The sequence below is a fragment of the Staurois parvus genome, unplaced genomic scaffold (genome assembly GCF_062004578.1).
Source record: "Staurois parvus isolate SC_StPar_1 unplaced genomic scaffold, SC_StPar_1.0 ptg000387l, whole genome shotgun sequence".
NCBI lineage: Eukaryota > Metazoa > Chordata > Amphibia > Anura > Ranidae > Staurois > Staurois parvus.
The window spans coordinates 1,217,770-1,238,673 of NW_028318183.1; the positions used below are offsets into that span (position 1 = coordinate 1,217,770).

The window sequence follows — 20,904 nt, forward strand, 5'->3', positions numbered from 1 at the left end:
CATAGGGTGATGAAGACCCAGGTAGAGCAGGCGTAGGCCCCAAGATCACAGCAGCTGGTGGGGCGTGAGGGTCCGCAACAATCAGGCCAGGCGGTCAGCAACAATGGAGGCCTGCAAGGGGGGGCCACAGGAGCCCCTGATTCACTCTCTATGGAAAGGGGGCTGATGGTTAAAGCCTCCACCCCTATCAAGGGCCGCTCATCCGCTTCGGTGGGCCTCCAGGCCCTATGAGATTATATGTAAGCCTGGCGTGGTCCCCAGGACCGACACAGAAGCCAGGGGGACCCACACAGGCTGTCCCAGCAGCTGACCTTATAACAGGGGGCCGGGAGGCAGAGCGGCGTCTCGTCCCGGCCGTGATAGCGGGAAAGACCGCGGCTTCACACTCCGCAAAAGTGTCCGGTGCTCCGAACGGCCGGATGGGGGACAAAAACGCCCGGTACCCCTCCTCAGATGTCAGGCAGGGTCAGCAGAGCCTCCGGTGGCCGTGTAAGGCCCGCTGTTGCCTGGATAGCAGCAGATTCTAACTTTAGGGTGCCAGAGCTCAGGATCAGACGTCCGCTCCGGTCGCCATCTTGGACACTCCCTTGGGTCTCTTGGATTTCTATTACTCTACTACACCTGCTAGTAAATTATTTGCCATGTAGAAATATTTCTACCAAAAACAGTGATTGATGAGGTTAGTGATGTCTGACTGCTATTATTTTGAACACAACTGTAATTTCCTGCTTGTGTGTTCGACGCATTGATTTTTCTTTTTTGTCTGCACCCATTGCAATAGGAATTAAGTTTTGGTGAGATTCTCCCCAGTGTTAAAGGATAAGTTCATTTTCATAACATTCAGGGTGTAACATATCATGTCACTAAATAAGAAACCCCAAGTCCCTGTTGTGACAGTGGGCAGGGGATCTTTTTCCCGCACCCGATGCCACCAATTTAAAACAAAATGCAGCTGTGTTGGGCTTTGCCCACCCAGCCTCATCATTCATTCACAGAGTTCTGTGAATGAGAGAACTACAACTACCTTCAACCATTGCAACTGGCAGCTTGTAGTTCTCAATGAACTACAAGGGCACTGGTGAGCGCTCTAGTAGTTCATTGATTCTTCCTACCAGTAACCGCTGCCCCATTTGAGGTATGGGTGGACTGCTGTACTTAGTGTCTGCAGGATCCTGGGATTGCAATAGATTGCAGGTGCAATGTTTTACAGGCTCCCACTAAAAATTATTATTATTATTATACAGTATTTATAAAGCTAAACAAATAAATGCATTTTTTTGTCCTGCAAAAAGATGTGCATTTATTATTTTTTTTAAAGGTGAACATATCCTTTAACTACTTCTAAAGGGATTCAGACCCAGCAGCTTTTCTCATTAGAACACTGGGAGTGTGCCAGATAATTATAATGAACCAGTCCCTCCCATTCAGAATCAGTATCCCAAAGGACACAAACACAGAGCAAACCTCAGAGCAAAGAAACAGACCCAAGTATCTGCTACTAAGCTTGTCAAAATTCCTGCAAAGTTCATTGATCACCCAGAGGGGAATTTTTATTCTTATGAAAAGCGATTAAATTATTTGACTAGATAGAATGGATAGACAAAGAATTTGTACTCTTCCTGGATAAAATCCAAAACCCCTTTGTACTGGTCATGTGATTGAAAGCCTGTGCATTTAGTTATGTTATAGAAACAGCCATTCTCATTCCTGGCCATCACTTGTAGCAGAGGTTAGGTAACTAAAAGCGAAAGCATGGTTATTTTTGAACAGCACTCCTACATGTAGAGATTACCTTCCTAAAAACCTGTGTACACCTACCTTCCTTTTTTCTTGTTGATAAGTGCAATGGTGTAGTCATCATTCAGATTGTTGCTGTAGTCACTGATCCCAAAGTGCTGTATTTGTGAAAAGTCTTCCTCTTTTGTTAGTGAACATTTAGGAGTCTTAGCCACATTTAGTGTATGGATTTCTTTATATAAGGGCTTGGGCTTTTCTTCTGGTATTTTAACATGCAGCTTATCATTCTGTGGTTCCCACACCATGGGCAGCTGGTAATGAGACAGACCAAAGTCTGATAACTGAGGTGCCCGCAGATCCAATATTGCTTGCGTCTGTGTTGCTAGAGGAGCAGGAGGAAGGTCTGCTGGATCTGTGCTGTGGTTGCTCCCAGCAGCACCATCAGGTTTGGGATTTTCACTAAATACCTCATTTTCTGAAAAAAACAAAAAAAAAAATCAGATTTTTGTACTCACCAGAAAATCCTTTTTTTAAAAAAAAAAAAAAACAAAACAAAAAACCATTAGGGGACAAAGTAAAAGTGAAACATGAGTTTTGAAGCTGCCTATAGGAAGGCTGGACACTGGCAAACAAATTGTAGGTCAACCCAGGATAACCAATCCCACTACCAGCATGCTTCAATTCTGTAACAATCAGTATCAAGGGCATGGATTATAAATATAGGGGTAAGAACTGTGTCCCTATATGGACTATGGGAAAAGGATTTTATAGTGGGTACCAACTAATTTTTTTCTCATCCATTGAGGGACAAAGTAGGTGTGAAACCTTCAGGACATCCAAAAGCAGTACAACTGAGGGAGGACAACAGGCTCAAGAAAACAGAACCAGTGACTGTTTACGCTCAAAGAGCCACCCAGAGGCCCTTACACTTGAAGCTAGTATCAAATAAAGCCCAAACATCCACTCAGTAGAACATGTGAACAGAAGACCAGGTGGCAGGCTTGAAAATCTAGGGAACAACAGCCTGATGGCAAAAAGCTCAGTAGGCACTCACAGATGTAGTAGAGAGTGTGCCTTGACTGGAAAGGGGAAACTTGATCCTTTAGACCAGGCATCACTAAATGGCAGACTGGGGTCTGGTTGCGGACCAAGTAACTGTCCCATCTGGACCCATGCAGTCCTGCCATTTAAGAGCCTTTTATTCCCCCATCTGTCTCGCGGTCATCCTCACAGAGCTGACAGCGGGAGGTAGGACAGTTCTGGATGTAGGATGGAAGCTGCCCGAGGTTAACAAGCAGGTGATTGGTTGCTAGGATGAAGGGCAGTCCTAGCAATCAATCACTGTCTGTGTAAGGTGTGGGTGTGTGTGGGTGGGGGGGAGTTAAAGGGGCTAATGACAGTGTGAAGAGGGGGCTGAGGACAGTAAGGTGGGGGGCTAAGGACTGTGGTGTGGGGGAGGGGTAATCTGGAAACAGTAATGTGGGGGGATGATGTAAAAAGGGGTAGATTACTCTGCAGTGAAGAGGCTGAGGACAATACTGTTAGGGGGGGGTTGATATCAAGGAAGTGTGAGAGCATTACTGTGAGAGGGGTGGAGGGGGGTGATGTAAAGGGGAAGCGGAAGACCCTCATCAAGAGGCATCTTGCTGTGAATGAGGAGGGGACTGTGATGTGCAGTAGGCATTGAGGACACTGATGTGGGTAGGTCAGCACTACCTGCTAGAAATCTGAAGACGACCTTTTTTTTTTCAAAATCGCATCGCAGCAACACATGGTTTGGCGCACACGAAAATGCACCACAGGGGCCTACATGAGATTCGGACCTCTGATGCATGAACATTTTACGGCCCAGACCTTGGTGAATTTAATTCAATACTGCTTTAGACCAGAAGCTTGAATGATGGTCTGCTGAACCACATCCAGGTAATGAAGAGAAAACTCCATTTGATGAACTGAAGCCAGGAGGTTTGCGGTGGACAGAAGATCATTGTTCTGGTTGAGGTGAAGGTAGCAAACTGCCCTAAGTAGGAAGGAAGTCCTAGGCCTCAGCACCACTATGTTTTTTCTAGGATTAGACCTCTAGCTCAGACACTCACTTTGCCAAGGTGATGTTTCCACAAAACACCACCATGTGGGACAGAATGGAGTGGGGAATGTACTTAATGCATTTGAAGGGTGGTTTTTAAAGCACTAACAGAACGAGATTCAGATCCCATGGAGTAAAAGCAGTATGGAGAGGGTAGCCACACAGGGGACATTCTGAGACAACTGGCATTTCATTGCTTAAGACCTTTGTTCAAACAAAGCAAGAGCTGGGACCTGGCATTTGATAGTGCAAAGAGCCAAATGCTGGTCCAGAACCAGCTGCAGGAAGTATAAGATAGGATTCATCCCACAGAGGATCTCCTAGGGTAGAAGTATTTCGAGTACAAAAGTAAACCTTACAAGAAGTAGACTGCACAGCTTTTAGCATTTGGGAATAAGACTCCAGTCTCCCAGAAACTGGGCACTGACATCCATGCTGTCAAGACTGCAACCTTGAAGCAGGATGTCCTGCTCCAGTCCATGAGACAGAAGATCCAGAAAATTTCTGCCATCTGCCAGAAGTGTTACCAGGTCAGAGTGCCACATCCATCTGAGCAATTAGGATCACCAGAATGGCCTTCACCTTTATTCTGTGAAGCAGATGAGGAAAAGCTTCAAGGGAGGAAAGAAAAAGTGGCCCCATTTACTTGAATGAGTTGTGATTGGCAGGTGGTAGTACCCACCAAAAGCAACCGAGGATTTAATTCCTGCTGCGGCATGTGTACACCTTTGGCTGCTGCCTTAGCACCTAAAGGGGGTAGGGATAGGAGGCGGTAAAACCACAACTCAACCACAGTGTTTAAACCCCTCCCCCCAGCTTTACGTGTGAACAAGCTCTAAGGGTACCGCTACCAAATGCAACTAAGGGCTAATTCACAAGTGAAGCAGTGCTCCTCTAAAAAATTATCCAAGTGTGTTTGACAGGAGGCGATATGTTGCCTCTGCACCACCTGATTTAAATCCATGATTGTCGTACCATAACGCAATTGCGATATGGTAGTACAGTAATTAGAAGTTTAAATCGGGTCCGAGGAGGCGACACTGTGCCCGGTGCTCTTGACTTCTACTATGTTGTTTAGGTAGATCTTCACCTCTTTAAAGAATAAGTTCACCTTTGGGAACATGTAACATGTTCCACCTGTTTTTAGGGTGGAACATGTAACATGTTCTCAATGCCGCAGCCACTGCCCGCTGCCCCGTTCCCTGTACTATTTGTCAGATTTAAAAAACATCCGCATCTTTTATTCACAGAGTTCTGTGAATTAACTACAAGTCCCGACAGCCTTAGCAGATGGCGGCTTGTAGTTCCAAATGAATCACTAAATCTTCCTGTCCGTATATCAGTTTGCTCATACATCCAGTGTGGAAAGCAGATATACTGACAGGTCTGCAGGAGATCTGCTGATCGCTGTCGCAATGCTTTACAGGCTCCTGCAGCCAAAAATAATAAATGCACATTTTTTTACCTGCAAAACAATGTGCATTTATTATTTTTGAGCAAAAGGTGAAGTTATCCTTTAAAGTTGCCCTACCCTGCTGTATAGTCTTAAAGTCATAACTCGTATCTCTAAATCAATATGCAATAAAATAACGAAGACCTAGGAGGGTCAACATACAGGATCCAAGTTAATTAAATGTGATAAAAAATTTCTATAGTATCATTCTTGATTGTGTCTGTTCTAAAGTGTTTATTTTCTATAGTTTAAGGAAACCTGCAGAGAGGCTGCAGGTATTGAAAAGAAACATGGACAGGGCTGGTTGCTATAGACAAGATATTTTCATTTTAGCACAATTTCATACATCATCCCTAAAGGAGCGTAGAGGCAACTTAGCACTTCGTTACTTTTGTATCTCAATAAAAGGAGTTTTCATTCAAAGCACAATGAAAGAAAACCCTGTCAAAACAACAGTCCATGATAAAGGAAAAACACCGCTTGGAAGAAATTTGTGACAAAAATAGCAATTTGCTGCTTCAAAGGGCTGCTTACTACTTTCAGTGCTTTCCAGTTCGATTCCACACCTTCTAGCACCACAGTCTAATAGTTCTGCTAATGGGAAATTCGCTATCAAAGATTACCTGATGTGTCAGTGTCAGGGGGTTTATATCCATACTTTTGAAAAGTATCTTTAGCCTGATGGATATCTGAACAGTTTCTTGTCTGCAGCACTCTGCAAATCTTTAAAAATGCATTCAGTTCATCGCCTCTCCTGCAGTTTCTGTCAATACTGCCTTGAATATCAGTCTGTTAGAAATAAATGAAGAAAACTTAAAAGTACAGAAAAGAAAGTAATAGTTCAGCTATATCAGCAATGAATAACCATGACTTTCCCATCTTGCTTCAGGCTTACAGAGTGGACAACTTCTGTGACCATAAAACACACGCGAGTAATATTGTACATGTTGGCTCCTGGAATGGTGAAAAGCTGCCTTGCTGTGGGTACACTAAACAATATATAGTAAAGAGTGCTTGCATCTGAGATCTAATATGAAAATTGCTATTTTGTAGAGGAGGGAAAGTTGAGACATTTATAGGCCACAGTCTCTTCACCACTCCAAGCTGCTTGATCACCGATACCTGCAGTATCTGCTACTGATCTTCACAATTTTAGGTGTCTATTAGAGGTTTACCAGAAAACAGCAACAGTGTCATTTACCGGGTTTAACCTCTTGCCGACCGCGCATAGCCGAATGACGGCTTCACCGCGGCCGGCCAGTTCTGAGTGGACGTCATATGACGTCCTCCCAGAACGCGCTCTCCTGCACGCCCCAGGGGGCGCGCACCCGGCGATCTCCGTGATCGCTGTGTCCTACGGACACAGCTGATCACGTGATGTGGTGAAAGGCCGATCCCACCGGCCTTTTACCACGTGATCAGCGGTGTCCAATGACACGCTGATCACAGGGAAAGGCAAGTGCCGGTTCTCGGCTGCACTTTCCTCACGCTGTCAGATCGTGAGGAAAGTACTGCCGAGAACCGGCAGTTGTGAGAGCGGGGATCGGCACCGATCATCAGGGCACTGATGATCAGTGCCCTGATGATCGGTGCCCAGCAGTGACACCCGCAAGTTCCGCCCAGCAGTGCGCCCACTAGCCCCGCCCACCCGTGCCCAGCAGTGCCCCCACCTGTGCCCAGCAGTGCCCCCACCTGTGCCCAGCAGTGCCCCCACCTGTGCCACTCTGCAGTGCCACCTACCTGTGCCCAGAAGTGCCACCTACATGTGCCCAGAAGTGCCACCCACCTGTGCCCACCCACCTGTGCCCACCAGTGCTACCCACCTGTGCCCACCAGTGCCACCCACCTGTGCCCACCCACCAGTGCTGCCCACCAGTGCCACCCACCAGTGCTGCCCACCAGTGCTGCCAGTCAGTGCCCAGGGGTTGTGCCAGTCAGTGCCGCCAGTCAGTGCCGTCTATCAGTACCCATCATCAGTGTCGCCTATCAGTGCCGCCTATCAGTGTCGCCTATCAGTGCCGCCTATCAGTGCCGCCTATCAGTGCCGCCTATCAGTGCCGCCTATCAGTGCCGCCTATCAGTGCCGCCTATCAGTGCCGCCTATCAGTGCCGCCTATCAGTGCCGCCTATCAGTGCCGCCTATCAGTGCCGCCTATCAGTGCCGCCTATCAGTGCCGCCTATCAGTGCCGCCTATCAGTGCCGCCTATCAGTGCCGCCTATCAGTGCCGCCTATCAGTGCCGCCTATCAGTGCCGCCTATCAGTGCCGCCTATCAGTGCCGCCTATCAGTGCCGCCTATCAGTGCCGCCTATCAGTGCCGCCTATCAGTGCCGCCTATCAGTGCCGCCTATCAGTGCCGCCTATCAGTGCCGCCTATCAGTGCCGCCTATCAGTGCCGCCTATCAGTGCCGCCTATCCGTGACCCCTAATTAGTGCTGTCTATCAGTGCCGCCTATCCGTGCCACCTCATTAGTACTGCCTATCAGTGCCCTTTAGTGCTGCCTATCAGTGCCCATCAGTGCCGCCTCATCAACGCAAATCAGTGAAGGAGAAAAAATACCTGTTTGAAAAATTTTATAAAAGAAACAAATAAACTTTTTTTTTTTTCAAATTTTTTGCACTTTTTTAATTTATAGCGCAAAAAGTAAAGCGCCCAGTGGCGATTAAATACCACCAAAAGAAAGCTCTATTTGTGAGAAAAAAATGATCAAAATTTCATATGGGTACAATGTTGCATGACCGCGCAATTGTCAATCAAAGTGCAGCAGCGCTGAAAGCTGAAAATTGGCTTGGTAAGGAAGGGGGTATAAGTGCCTGGTAGGCAAGTGGTTAAACAGAAGCTTGACTATGGGTTTCTACTGTCAGAGCAGTTTAGAGCCAATGTTGGCCATCTGTGAATCTAGAAGAGCTGCTGCAAAACAAAACAGCTGATCTACCAAACTAGGCGCCAAGAATCTGTGGCCACCATGCAATAAAAAGTATGTGAAGCAACAAGTTTATTATTGATAGATTTGTAGAATCATTAGGCCGCTTTTTAGGTTTTGGGTTTCCCAAAAACTGATCACCGAGACAGTGTCAATGGTCACTTGGGTCAAGGGTCAACTTGTTCCAAAGACATAGTTGTCCTTCAAGTAAGAAGAGCGTCCAATGTGGCTTCACAGACATCAGTCAGATTTGTATTTCAAGTGCAATGTTAAATCTGATTGGTGGATGCGAAGCAAAATAAGGCTTCTTTATTCAGCAATAATAAAAGAAGACTAATATGTGAACATACTGTACTCCCTTATACTATTTACTTCTCGCCATTTGTTGAGAGCATCACCTAACCTTAAATCCTATGATTTCTGACCGTAGATCATGCAGCACTCGCATCGGGGATTCATCTTCATAGTCTGCAGGAAGGAGAAAACTGCTGTCACAAACAGAAACTTGACTCAGATTTTTCATTGTGAAAATCACAGTGCGTAGCTTGCAGAATTGTAAATTACCCTTTACATTTCAAAACAATAGTAAACAACATCTAAACCAAAAATGGGACAAACTATGATGACCCTTAGGTGAAGTATAGTGGACATTTTAGTACGTTACAAATGATGTTCTGAAGATCATAAGGTCAAGCAGGGATTAGGCAAGCTTAGAAGACATTTAGAATTTGTTATCCTCAGTGCTTGTCTGGTAGTTTCCCAGCTCTTGATAAATTTCATCAGTGTTCTTTACAGCAGGACTGAAGTGAAATAATCCCAACTTTCCTATACTTATGTACACCCCAGTGTCTTAGTTTCGGGTCACACCAGAATCACACAGGAACGCGCTCTGAAACTATAAGCTATACAAATTGTGTATCTGAAACTGAAAATCTTGTGTAACTACTTGCATCAGTGTTAGTGGGAGGTTATGAAGGGGTGCTACCATCTGAGAGAAAAGATCTAATTATTCCCTCACTTGAAGTTCTATATAGAACAATTATTTTATACTTTGCCAGGAATTGGACATGTAATGGAGCAGTTCAATGCCCAAGCAATCTTTCTTCTCTCTTTTTTTTTTTTTTTAAAGCCATTTACCTTTTTTACATTTAATCTTTACAAAATGCAAAAAATATGGAGAAGTTGATCGCCCTGTTGCATGAGCAATAAAGCCTTTTATGCTGGCCATACATACAAAAAAAAAAAAAAAAAAAGTCGGATTTCTACAAATCTGTCAAATATGCGTGCGATAACGCCATCATTGTATCGAAATATTTTCCCCAATTATCGACATATTAACAACATAAATGGTACATTTTTCACCAATTGGTGGAAATGATGTAAAGATTTTTTGACCTTTGTGAAACCTACCACTTTCCAACTGTATTTAAAAGAAAGATTTTTCTTTTTGTTTCTTGTTCTTCCAGGGTTACATTTTAATTTGAGCATGCACTGTAGCTTTTTTCGATCAATTCCACTACCAATGGTTAGAAAATCAATTGTTTTGGCTCAAAAAATTCGATATGAAGTTGCCATAAAGCTTTGCATTTTGATAATCTAAATTCACCCACTAACGTTTCAAAAGTCAAACAATCGAGCATATCGAATGTTTTTTCGAACAATTTTCTTACTATGCATGGCCAGCATTACTTGGCAAAATATAGTTTCCCTTTCAAAAAATAGATAGAAAAAAATAGATAAAAGAGTAACTATAAATCTGGAAGTCAATCTCTCTCTCCTTCTAGGCACTTGGTAGTATCCTGCACGAATATCCTCCTATCCTCAACTTTCCTTTCCCTTTTAGGATCCCTTCTCTTCGTTTCTCTCTGCATTCTCTGTGTTTCTTAGTATAGTCTACACAGCATGTTAATGTAAATTTCTACCTTTTACTTTTGTATTAACCACCTCCCGTCCGTTGTATATAAACGGCCGGACGGTGGCAGTGCAGGGTCGGGTGGCCGTTTATAAACGGCCTCCCCGCACACTGCTTGTGCGCGCTCCCTGGGAAGCGCGCAGCACCGCGATCCAGTGCCCGGTATGTCCTCCGGACACAGTGGAACACCGATCGTCGGATGGGACCTTTGTACGAGGTCCCGATCACGTGATCACTGATTGGCCAATCAGTGATCACATGCCGAGTAGTAAGCAAGATGTCACTTGTGACATCATTGCTTACTACGTGTGAAATCTGTGATCACAGAGGTCACATGGTACAAGACTATTCACAACAGCCTTGTACCATGTGACAAGCTGTGACCAATCACAGCTCACTCAATAGTTCTCAATGGCTGCAAGAATGCAGCTAGAGAAGAGAAATGATTGCTTTTACATCCTTTATGGGTGTAAAAGCAATCAGTGTAAAAAAAAAAAAAAAAACCTAGTGGTGAATAAATACCACCAAAGTAAAGCTTTATCCGTCTCAAAAAAAATGCTAAAAATTCAGATGGGTACAGTGTTGCATGGCCGCGCAATTGTCATTCAAAGTGTGATAGCACTGAAAGCTGAAAATTGGCCTGGATAGGAAGGGGGTAAAAGTGTCTGGACTGGAAGAGGTTAAATAGGGACTGCGTCTCTCTCTCTCTGTCTAATTGCTGTTACTGTATCCTGTTTTTTTTAGCCCAATAAATCTTTATTCTTTAAAAAAAATGCAACAAATGAGACATGAGAACACAGGACAGGGCTGGGAGGATCCACACTTCTGTGCTCTGAAGGTCTCCATTTCCTATGGAAATTTGGGAGCATGATGACATACTCAAAAGGGAGGTGTGGAAAGTCTATGACCTCTAAGATGTTCAGCTAGCCAAGAGGTCATAAAGAAACCCGGGTCCTGCATTGCACCTGCACAGCAGCTGGGAGACATTCGGGAAAAGCCACCAGAAACAAAGATGGACATTAATCAATCCTGTCGCAAGGCAAAGAAATGCTACACAGGGGCAGTGAAATGCATTGTCAGACAGATTTAAAACAAAGTAACAGCCTAAATCATAATTTCTTTCTTTGGGGCTACTCTAAAAACCACACATGTGGCTGTATTAAACCTGATCCTGATCGCTTATTTATACATGTATTTAGAGTGGAAACCTATTTTATCTTCAGCAATAAATATGTCTTCGAATTTTGCTAACTGTCGCACATGACTGTCCAGGAACACAGCTGCACAGGGATATAAACCTGTCACAGAGATTTTGCTGAAGGAGATGCAGCCTGATTTGCAAGTATGCACTATTTCTTTTAACTTGCCATTTCAGAGTGTTTAAAAATGTAAACCCAAAACAAATCACTAAAGTCCTACATAAGCTTTAACATATAAGTGTATTTTTGAAATGTGTTCAATGCTTTACAATTTGTACTTTTCATTAAAATACCTGGTGATCCTGCCATGCAAGTCTGTCTTTAGGCACTTGCTGTTATGCTGTCTTCCAACTATGCTCCTGCTTTGTCACACAAGCTTTGGATGGAGGCGATAAGCCTCCTGTGCCACTGTATAATCATGAAGCTGGTGCAGGGCAGTGACAAACAGTAGGCCCACTTTGTCATCCATTTTACTTTGTCATTGTGGCACAGTTCCTAGCTCCCACCTCGAGGACACCCTCAATGTAATCCCGTAAACAGAAGCAGAAGTGGTTGGGTATAACTAACAAACGCCTGATGAGCTTCTCAGAAGCTGGAAGAACAGTGTGCCTAGGTACTTTCACTTGTCAAGACCTGCTCTGCTGCTCCTACTCAGAAATGATATGCTAATGGTATATTTTTTTTTACTGATTGCCATGTCTCATTAAACTGTGAATCCCTAATGAATGGCTAAAAAACTACCTAAGCATATTCCACCATTTGCATTAAAAAAATGCTCCCACTTTGGATTTAAACAAAATGTGTAAAAAAATATTTTTGTTAATTTGGGCCTGCAAAGCATTGCAGCCACAACTAGTGGATTGTGGGTGCAATGCTCAGGCTACCGCAGACTATTCCTCCAGGCCGCAGGTTCATTCCAAGGTACGGACCCCTAGGTTACATGGTTGGAGGAAGGATCAGTGAACTTTGCTCCACTGAGACCTACGAGTCCCTCTACTACAGTGTCAGATGGGACTTGTAGTCTCTCCATTCACACATCTCGGTTGATGGATGATGCAGCTGTGTGGACTAAACCCTGAACAGGCACGCCAAATTCAAAAACCAGCAGGAGCATGCAGGGATAAGAACCCCAAGATTCAGTATAGAAGGGGTCCCTGTGGACTCCCGCAGCCTTCTGGGACCTGTGACGTGTCCCAGAAGGTTGTGGGTGGGGGAACTTCCATTGGATCCAAAACCAGGTACCCGCTCCCCCCCAGAAAAAAATGGCAAAAATAGAAGAGGTGGGGAGAAGGAGGGCATAAAGCAGAACTACCTTTTCAGGTTGGAGTTCTGCTTTAAGTAATTATAGTTTGCACACCATAATTCAACATGTTTGCGCGCTAGTCCAAAGTCACAGGAGGAATGAGACCTTATAGATTGTTTCACCCCAGCAGCCACACAGGAACGCAGCAGGAGTGGTGTAAAAAAGGCCTAACCCAAAAGTCCAGTTCAAGTCATGACAGAGGACCACACCCAAAACATGTTGTCATCACAACAGCCTATTCCAACATCCACAGCGACAAGGCTTGCATTCCAGTGTGGTGTTTCTTTTGGCCAACAGCTTCATTTGGATCCGATGACGTCACATCCGGTGACCAGCTGAAAGCTGGCTCGAGTTTCTGAGTCTTTGGGATTTGGACTGTGCGCAATGCTTGCACTTTCTATTCTACAGCTTACACAGCCTGTCTCAGCACAAGACATTACATCTGGCTACAATTTGATCAGCACGTCCTCTACCACTCTTAGCTGATTTTTGGTCACTTTGGATGACTTTTAGGTTGGTAATTTATGATTCTACAGGACTACAGTCTTTGTAAGTGTGGCATGAAACCGGAAGACTATAATTTTATAGTAAAAATCACTATGTGCTTTTAAAGGACAAACTGTGTTATAGGATTACAGCTTCATTTTTTTCAATTATTATGATACTGCAATCTACAGAAGTAACCCCAAGTGCCTTTGAACTGGAGTTTGGGAATAAAGCAGTAGTTAACCATCCAAAAAAAAAACAACACAAAATAATTGGCCCCCCCTGCAGGTTTATGTCATAATGTACTAGTATGCACCGCATACTTCACCCAGTCTTCCTTCCGAGTTTGCAGGCTCCAGCAGTATGAATGATTGGAGCCGCGATAATGTCACTCCTGCGTGTGGGAGCCCTCGATTACAGCATGGAACTTTGAAGGTCCGGCATGCTATGCCATCCCTTCAGAGCACATGAGCCTGTGGCATCACCAGCTGCATGTTGTGTGAATATCTCCTAAATGGTGCAAGTTTAGGGGATATTCACTGTACTTACAGGCTTATAATAGGCTTCAATGCAAAAAAAGTGGCCACTGCCTCAGTCTATAACTGGCTTTTAAAACAAGGACAAAATGAACAGGCGACGCATATCTAAAGAAAAAAGGGAGATAAAAAAGTTCCTGGTCAACTTGCCAACAACCGAATTAACCTAACAGTATGCGTTAAAAATAGGGGTTTCGTTGGCACACATTTGCAAATACATACGTAAGCCACAGAGCCACGTCGCGGCACCCAGATATTCTGTGGTCCTAACTCTACAAATTTTGAGAGCCCCCCCCATAGTAGAGACATGTATTTAATGGATAGATCAAGGGCAGGTGGACCGGAGAGAGCATACCCCTCTTAAAGGCATAGGAGCGCACTGGACCCCCAGCATATAGCACAATGGCAGCCACGGTGTCTAACAGTTTAGACAGGTTAATTCGGTTGTTGGCAACCTGACCAGGAACTTTTTTCGCTCCCTTTTTCTTTAGACATGCGTTGCCTGTACATTTGTCCATGCTGCAAAAGCCAGTTAGAGACTGGGGCATTGGCCACTTTTTTGCATTGTTGAATTGTAGGTACGTGGGTGCACTATGACACCCTGGCTGCCATTGTGCTATATGCTGGGGGTCCAGTGTGCTCCTATGCCTTTAAGAGGGGTGGCTCCCTCAGGTCCACCTGCCCTTGATCTATCCATTAAACACATGTGCCTCTACTATAGGGGCTCTCAAAATTTGTAGAGTTAAGACCACAGAATACTGGGGTGCCGTGACGTGGCCCTGTGGCTTACATATGTATTTGCAAATGTGTGCCAATGAAACCCGTTTTTAACGCATACTGAGACAGGTTAATTCGGTTGTTGGCAAGCTGGCTGGCAAGTTGACCAGGAAGTTTTTTCTCTCCCTTTTGTTTTAGTTATAATAGGCTTACCTGTAGGTACAACTTACAAAGTGGACTTTACTTCCACTTTAAGCCTATAGTTTGCAAACAGTGTTGAGATCTCGGTTTCTTTAATGTTAAAAACCAGTTAAAATTAGGTCCCCTTTGTAGACTAGTTTATTTTATAGGCTTTGAGACAGATTCTAATTACCGCTGTCTTCTTGATTGAATGCTTGGTCCAGATGAGCTGTCTCCTTCTCCAAAGTGTTTGCCAAGGACCTCAGTTTACAGAAGAAGTTCCCAGTCACAGACATGGCTGCACTGATAATTTGCTTTAGCTTTTGTCACTTTTGCTGGACAACTTGGTCTACGTGTAAATGCAAAGAAAAATATAAGGGATTGTGAAGCAAACAAGGATTAAATATACTGAATGCTATCTTTATACGTTTTAACCACATACAGTTATCAGAATATAATATTCCTCAAGACAATTGTAATTAAAGTTAAAGAGGAGCTTTGTCAAGCCTGTGTTCAGCCCCCTCTTTTATGCTGGGTTGTCCCCAATTAAGATACTTACAGACTCAGCGAATCATGAGCTGTTCTGCAGTATGCTGAAATGCACTACCGCGTGTTCCCGAAAAAGATTAGATGCAGTTTTGACAGCGCTGGGTGCATTATACGCTCATTCAAAACGAATGGGCTGCCTTATAATGTACGATGACACACTGGAGTGTGCACATGGTCTTACAAGTTGTTTTCAATCTTCCAATAAATAAATACCTGGTGATCCTGCCATTAAGTCTTTGTTCAGCACTTCCTGCTATAGGGTAACAGATGTCTTGTCAACAATCCTGATGGAACTTCAAGTGCCCTTACCTACACACATTGCACTGGCATGTTCCACTGTTGTCACCATCAGAAAGTTGGTCCGGTGCACTGCTTTAGCAAACTAAGGGCGGATTTATGTCTTTGCAAAGTGCCATGTCATGGGTTTGGGAAGAAAACCCAAGAAAACAATTGCAGTAGCAGGTAACACAGCCACGATGTTGGTGAAGCTTTTTTCAGAGCTATGAATCTTCTGCTGATACACTACTCCAAGTCTGCACAGTGATCTTTTCACCACAAGCTTCCCCATTGGATTTGATGGCAAACAAGCAGTTCAGGACAGAGCAGAGCAGCATTTATATATGGCTTGATGCAACGCTGTGACTACCGGACCCTAAAGGCACATAGTGTGTTCTAATCAAAGCGCACAAAAGTACACGAGGGGCAACAACTAAACTACAATAGAAGGAGCCTGTGGTTAGTGTTGGCATCACATTACTGGAAGCACAAGGACAAGACTGTACCCCTCTGACTGTAGAGGGGATGCGTAGGGAAGTGAACAGGGGATGCGCAGAGAGAGGGGGGGGTGCGGGGAATGTGAAGGGAGGGGGGGGTGCAGCGGAAAGGGGTGGGAAAGCAGACATGAAGGGAAGGGTATGGGGGCAGAGGAGGGGATATAGCAGACGGGGGCACAGGAAGACGTTTGGGGGAGCAGGAAGGGATACAACAGAGGGAGGGGTAAGGGGGGGGATGTGGAGGAAGGGGTACAGTGGATGAGGCGGACGGGGTACAGGAAATGGTAGAGTGGACACAAGGGGGATGTGGAGGAAGGGGTACGAAGGGATGGAAATTGGGGAGGGGGGCGAAGGGGTACGGGGAGAAAGAGTACAGCAAAGGAAGGTGTACGCAGGGGGTGGAAGGGGTACAGCAGCTGCAGAGGGAGGAATATGACAGGAGGGGTACAGTGGGGCAAATGAAGGGGTACAGCAGCTGCAGAGGGAGGAGTATGGCGGGAGGGATACGGGGGGGGGCCAAAGGAAGGGGTACAGCGGCTGCAGAGGGAGGAGTATGGCGGGAGGGATACAGGAGGGCAAAGGAAGGGGTACAGCAGCTGCAGAGGGAGGACTATGGCGGGAGGGATACAGGACGGCAAAGGAAGGGGTGCAGCGGCTGCAGAGGGAGGAGTATGGTGGGAGGGGTAAAGGGGGGGGGAAAGAAAGGGGGGGAAAAGAAAGGGGTACAGCGGCTGCAGAGGGAGGAGTATGGTGGGAGGGGTACAGGGGCGGCAAAGGAAGGGGTAAAGCAGCTGCAGAGGAAGGGGTATGGCGGGAGGGGACCAAAGGAAGGGGTACAGCGGCTGCAGAGGGAGGGGTATTGCGGGAGGGGGCCAAAGGAAGGGGTACAGCAGCTGCAGAGGGAGATGTATGGCGGGAGGGGGGCAAAGGGAGGGGTGTAGCTTCTGCAGAAGGAGTATGGCGGGAGGGATACAGGAGGGCAAAGGAAGGGGTACAGCGGCTGCAGAGGGAGGAGTATGGCGGGAGGGGGGCAGAGGGAGGGGTATAGCGGCTGCAGAGGGAGGAGTATGGTGGTAGGAGTACGGGGGGGGGCAAAGGAAGGGGTAAAGCGGCTGCAGAGGGAGGGGTATTGCGGGAGGGGGGCAAAGGAAGGGGTACAGCAGCTGCAGAGGGAGGAGTATGGCGGGAGGGGGGCAGAGGGAGGGGTATAGCGGCTGCAGAGGGAGGAGTATGGTGGTAGGAGTACAGGGGGGGGGCAAAGGAAGGGGTAAAGCGGCTGCAGAGGGAGGGGTATTGCGGGAGGGGGGCAAAGGAAGGGGTACAGCAGCTGCAAAGGGAGATGTATGGCGGGAGGGGGGCAAAGGGAGGGGTGTAGCGGCTGCAGAAGGAGTATGGCGGGAGGGATACAGGAGGGCAAAGGAAGGGGTACAGCAGCTGCAGAGGGAGGAGTATGGCGGGAGGGATACGGGACGGCAAAGGAAGGGGTACAGCGACTGCAGAGGGAGGAGTATGGTGGGAGGGGTACAGGGGGGGGAAAGAAAGTGGTACAGCGGCTGCAGAGGGATGAGTATGGTGGGAGGGGTACAGGGGGGGGCAAAGGAAGGGGTAAAGCGGCTGCAGAGGGAGGACTATGGCAGGAGGGCAAAGGAAGGGGTACAGTGGCTGCAGAGGGAGGAGTATGGCGGGAGGGATACAGGAGGGCAAAGGAAGGGGTACAGCGGCTGCAGAGGGAGGAGTATGGCGGGAGGGATACAGGACGGCAAAGGAAGGGGTTCAGCGACTGCAGAGGGAGGAGTATGGTGGGAGGGGTACAGGGGGGGGGAAAGAAAGTGGTACAGCGGCTGCAGAGGGATGAGTATGGTGGGAGGGGTACAGGGGGGGGCAAAGGAAGGGGTAAAGCGGCTGCAGAGGGAGGACTATGGCAGGAGGGCAAAGGAAGGGGTACAGTGGCTGCAGAGGGAGGAGTATGGCGGGAGGGATACAGGACGGCAAAGGAAGGGGTACAGCGGCTGCAGAGGGAGGAGTATGGCGGGAGGGGGGCAGAGGGAGGGGTATAGCGGCTGCAGAGGGAGGAGTATGGTGGTAGGAGTACGGGGGGGGGCAAAGGAAGGGGTAAAGCGGCTGCAGAGGGAGGGGTATTGCGGGAGGGGGGCAAAGGAAGGGGTACAGCAGCTGCAGAGGGAGGAGTATGGCGGGAGGGGGGCAGAGGGAGGGGTATAGCGGCTGCAGAGGGAGGAGTATGGTGGTAGGAGTACAGGGGGGGGGCAAAGGAAGGGGTAAAGCGGCTGCAGAGGGAGGGGTATTGCGGGAGGGGGGCAAAGGAAGGGGTACAGCAGCTGCAAAGGGAGATGTATGGCGGGAGGGGGGCAAAGGGAGGGGTGTAGCGGCTGCAGAAGGAGTATGGCGGGAGGGATACGGGACGGCAAAGGAAGGGGTACAGCGACTGCAGAGGGAGGAGTATGGTGGGAGGGGTACAGGGGGGGGAAAGAAAGTGGTACAGCGGCTGCAGAGGGATGAGTATGGTGGGAGGGGTACAGGGGGGGGCAAAGGAAGGGGTAAAGCGGCTGCAGAGGGAGGACTATGGCAGGAGGGCAAAGGAAGGGGTACAGTGGCTGCAGAGGGAGGAGTATGGCGGGAGGGATACAGGAGGGCAAAGGAAGGGGTACAGCGGCTGCAGAGGGAGGAGTATGGCGGGAGGGATACAGGACGGCAAAGGAAGGGGTTCAGCGACTGCAGAGGGAGGAGTATGGTGGGAGGGGTACAGGGGGGGGGAAAGAAAGTGGTACAGCGGCTGCAGAGGGATGAGTATGGTGGGAGGGGTACAGGGGGGGGCAAAGGAAGGGGTAAAGCGGCTGCAGAGGGAGGACTATGGCAGGAGGGCAAAGGAAGGGGTACAGTGGCTGCAGAGGGAGGAGTATGGCGGGAGGGATACAGGACGGCAAAGGAAGGGGTACAGCGGCTGCAGAGGGAGGAGTATGGCGGGAGGGGGGCAGAGGGAGGGGTATAGCGGCTGCAGAGGGAGGAGTATGGTGGTAGGAGTACGGGGGGGGGGCAAAGGAAGGGGTAAAGCGGCTGCAGAGGGAGGGGTATTGCGGGAGGGGGGCAAAGGAAGGGGTACAGCAGCTGCAGAGGGAGGAGTATGGCGGGAGGGGGGCAGAGGGAGGGGTATAGCGGCTGCAGAGGGAGGAGTATGGTGGTAGGAGTACAGGGGGGGGGCAAAGGAAGGGGTAAAGCGGCTGCAGAGGGAGGGGTATTGCGGGAGGGGGGCAAAGGAAGGGGTACAGCAGCTGCAAAGGGAGATGTATGGCGGGAGGGGGGCAAAGGGAGGGGTGTAGCGGCTGCAGAAGGAGTATGGCGGGAGGGATACAGGAGGGCAAAGGAAGGGGTACAGCAGCTGCAGAGGGAGGAGTATGGCGGGAGGGATACGGGGGGGGCAAAGGAAGGGGTACAGCAGCTGCAGAGAGAGGAGTATGGCGGGAGGGATATGGGGGGGCAAAGGAAGGGATCCAGCGGCTGCAGAGGGAGGAGTATGGCGGGAGGGATACAGGGGGGGGGGCAAAGGAAGGGGTACAGTGGCTGCAGAGGGAGGAGTATGGCGGGAGGGGGCCAAAGGAAGGGGTACAGCGGCTGCAGTGGTAGGGGTACAGTCAGGGGCGGACTGACCATTTGGAAACTCAGGCACTGCCCGAGGGCCCGGGGTCAGTAGGGGGCCCCATGAGATGCCCCTAGTACCTTTTTCATAGGCTTTTTTGAGTTTGGACAAGGACACAGGGGGCCCATGAGTTGTCAGTCCGTCCCTGGGTACAGGGCATGCAGGGAGAGAGGAGTGTCCGGTGTGTATAGTGAGGACAATACAGAGCTGTGTACAGGGGGGATGCGGGTTACGGACACAGAAAAGCCCGGCTGGTAGAAGACACATTGTCAGGGGAAGGTCGCACTACACCGATATACCGGGCCCTGCGGAGGTGATATTGGGGGGGGGGGGGAGGGAGCCCCGGGAACCCACCTGTCGCGTCCACGGATCTCTCCTCCGCTCCCCTGCCGCCAACAACTTGAATTTTTTTCTCTTCAATATCCCACACCAAACTTTATTGACTACATTGTTCGCATGCAAAAATAGACGAGCGTAGTTTTGGCAAAAGCCTGCCACCTTGCGGTTGGCTGCAGATCTACGACATCCTGCTATTTATCTTTCAACACTGTGCTACGTGAACATACAGAGGTGTGTGGCCCCACACTGGGCTTGTAGTGGACTGTGAGATGTAGTTTGCTGCACGGAGCTGAAAGTAAACTGTTTAAAGCCGGGGTAGGCAACCCTGGGGAGGTGGAGATATACCTGAACAATATGGAAGAGATCAAAGATGACCCCAGCTAAATCTTGTTAGACTGGACTTGGAATGATCGGGATCACATTATCAGAGGGATATACATTTTGTTTAGGACAATGCAGGGCGCAGGGATCAGGAGTAAGTAATGCAGGGCGCAGGGATCAGGAGTCATTCACGCTGAGGGCAGACTTCAGGAGTAAGGCAGGGCGCGGGGATCAGGAGTCATTCACGCTGAGGGCAGACTTCAGGAGTAAGTAATGCAGGGCGCGGGGATCAGGAGTCATTCACGCTGAGGGCAGACTTCAGGAGTAAGTAAGGCAGGGCGCGGGGATCAGGAGTCATTCACGCTGAGGGCAGACTTCAGGAGTAAGTAATGCAGAGTGCAGACAGTGGCCTCCAGAGTTGCCAGCCGCCCAAAGTGAAACTTACTGACGCAACACAAAAGATTTACTGAGAGTTCAAAAAGCTAGACAAAATGATCGTTTTTAGAGTGAATATCAATATTTAAGCTACAAACATGTAGCTAGTGTGATTAGCAATGTGGTTAGCGTATATCAAAAGGCAAAACACATATTCATCTTTTTACATGAAGGTCAGGTTAATATAACCCAGCACAGAGTTCCCCCTACATCAGAGTCTGTGGGGTTCCCCTTTACAGTACAAGGGGGAACTCTGTGGATTACGAAGTAAAGGAGAACTCTGAGGACTCTGATGTAAGGGG

At 47.9% G+C, this 20,904-nt stretch overlaps 1 protein-coding gene across 1 annotated transcript in view; it reads right to left on the reverse strand.

The window, feature by feature from the left end:
- Nucleotides 1–19,919, reverse strand: part of SKA3 (spindle and kinetochore associated complex subunit 3) — a 65,510-nt gene extending 45,591 nt beyond the window's left edge. Inside the window, exons 1-5 of the mRNA XM_089685793.1 lie at nt 19,862–19,919; nt 14,727–14,882; nt 8,604–8,668; nt 5,900–6,065; nt 1,819–2,212 (exon numbers count right to left, since the gene is read on the reverse strand). Coding sequence (XP_089541919.1) covers nt 1,819–2,212; nt 5,900–6,065; nt 8,604–8,668; nt 14,727–14,829 — 728 coding nt within the window. The 5' untranslated portion in view covers nt 14,830–14,882; nt 19,862–19,919. The remainder of the gene's footprint in view (nt 1–1,818; nt 2,213–5,899; nt 6,066–8,603; nt 8,669–14,726; nt 14,883–19,861) is intronic.
- Nucleotides 19,920–20,904: the final 985 nt, after the last annotated feature.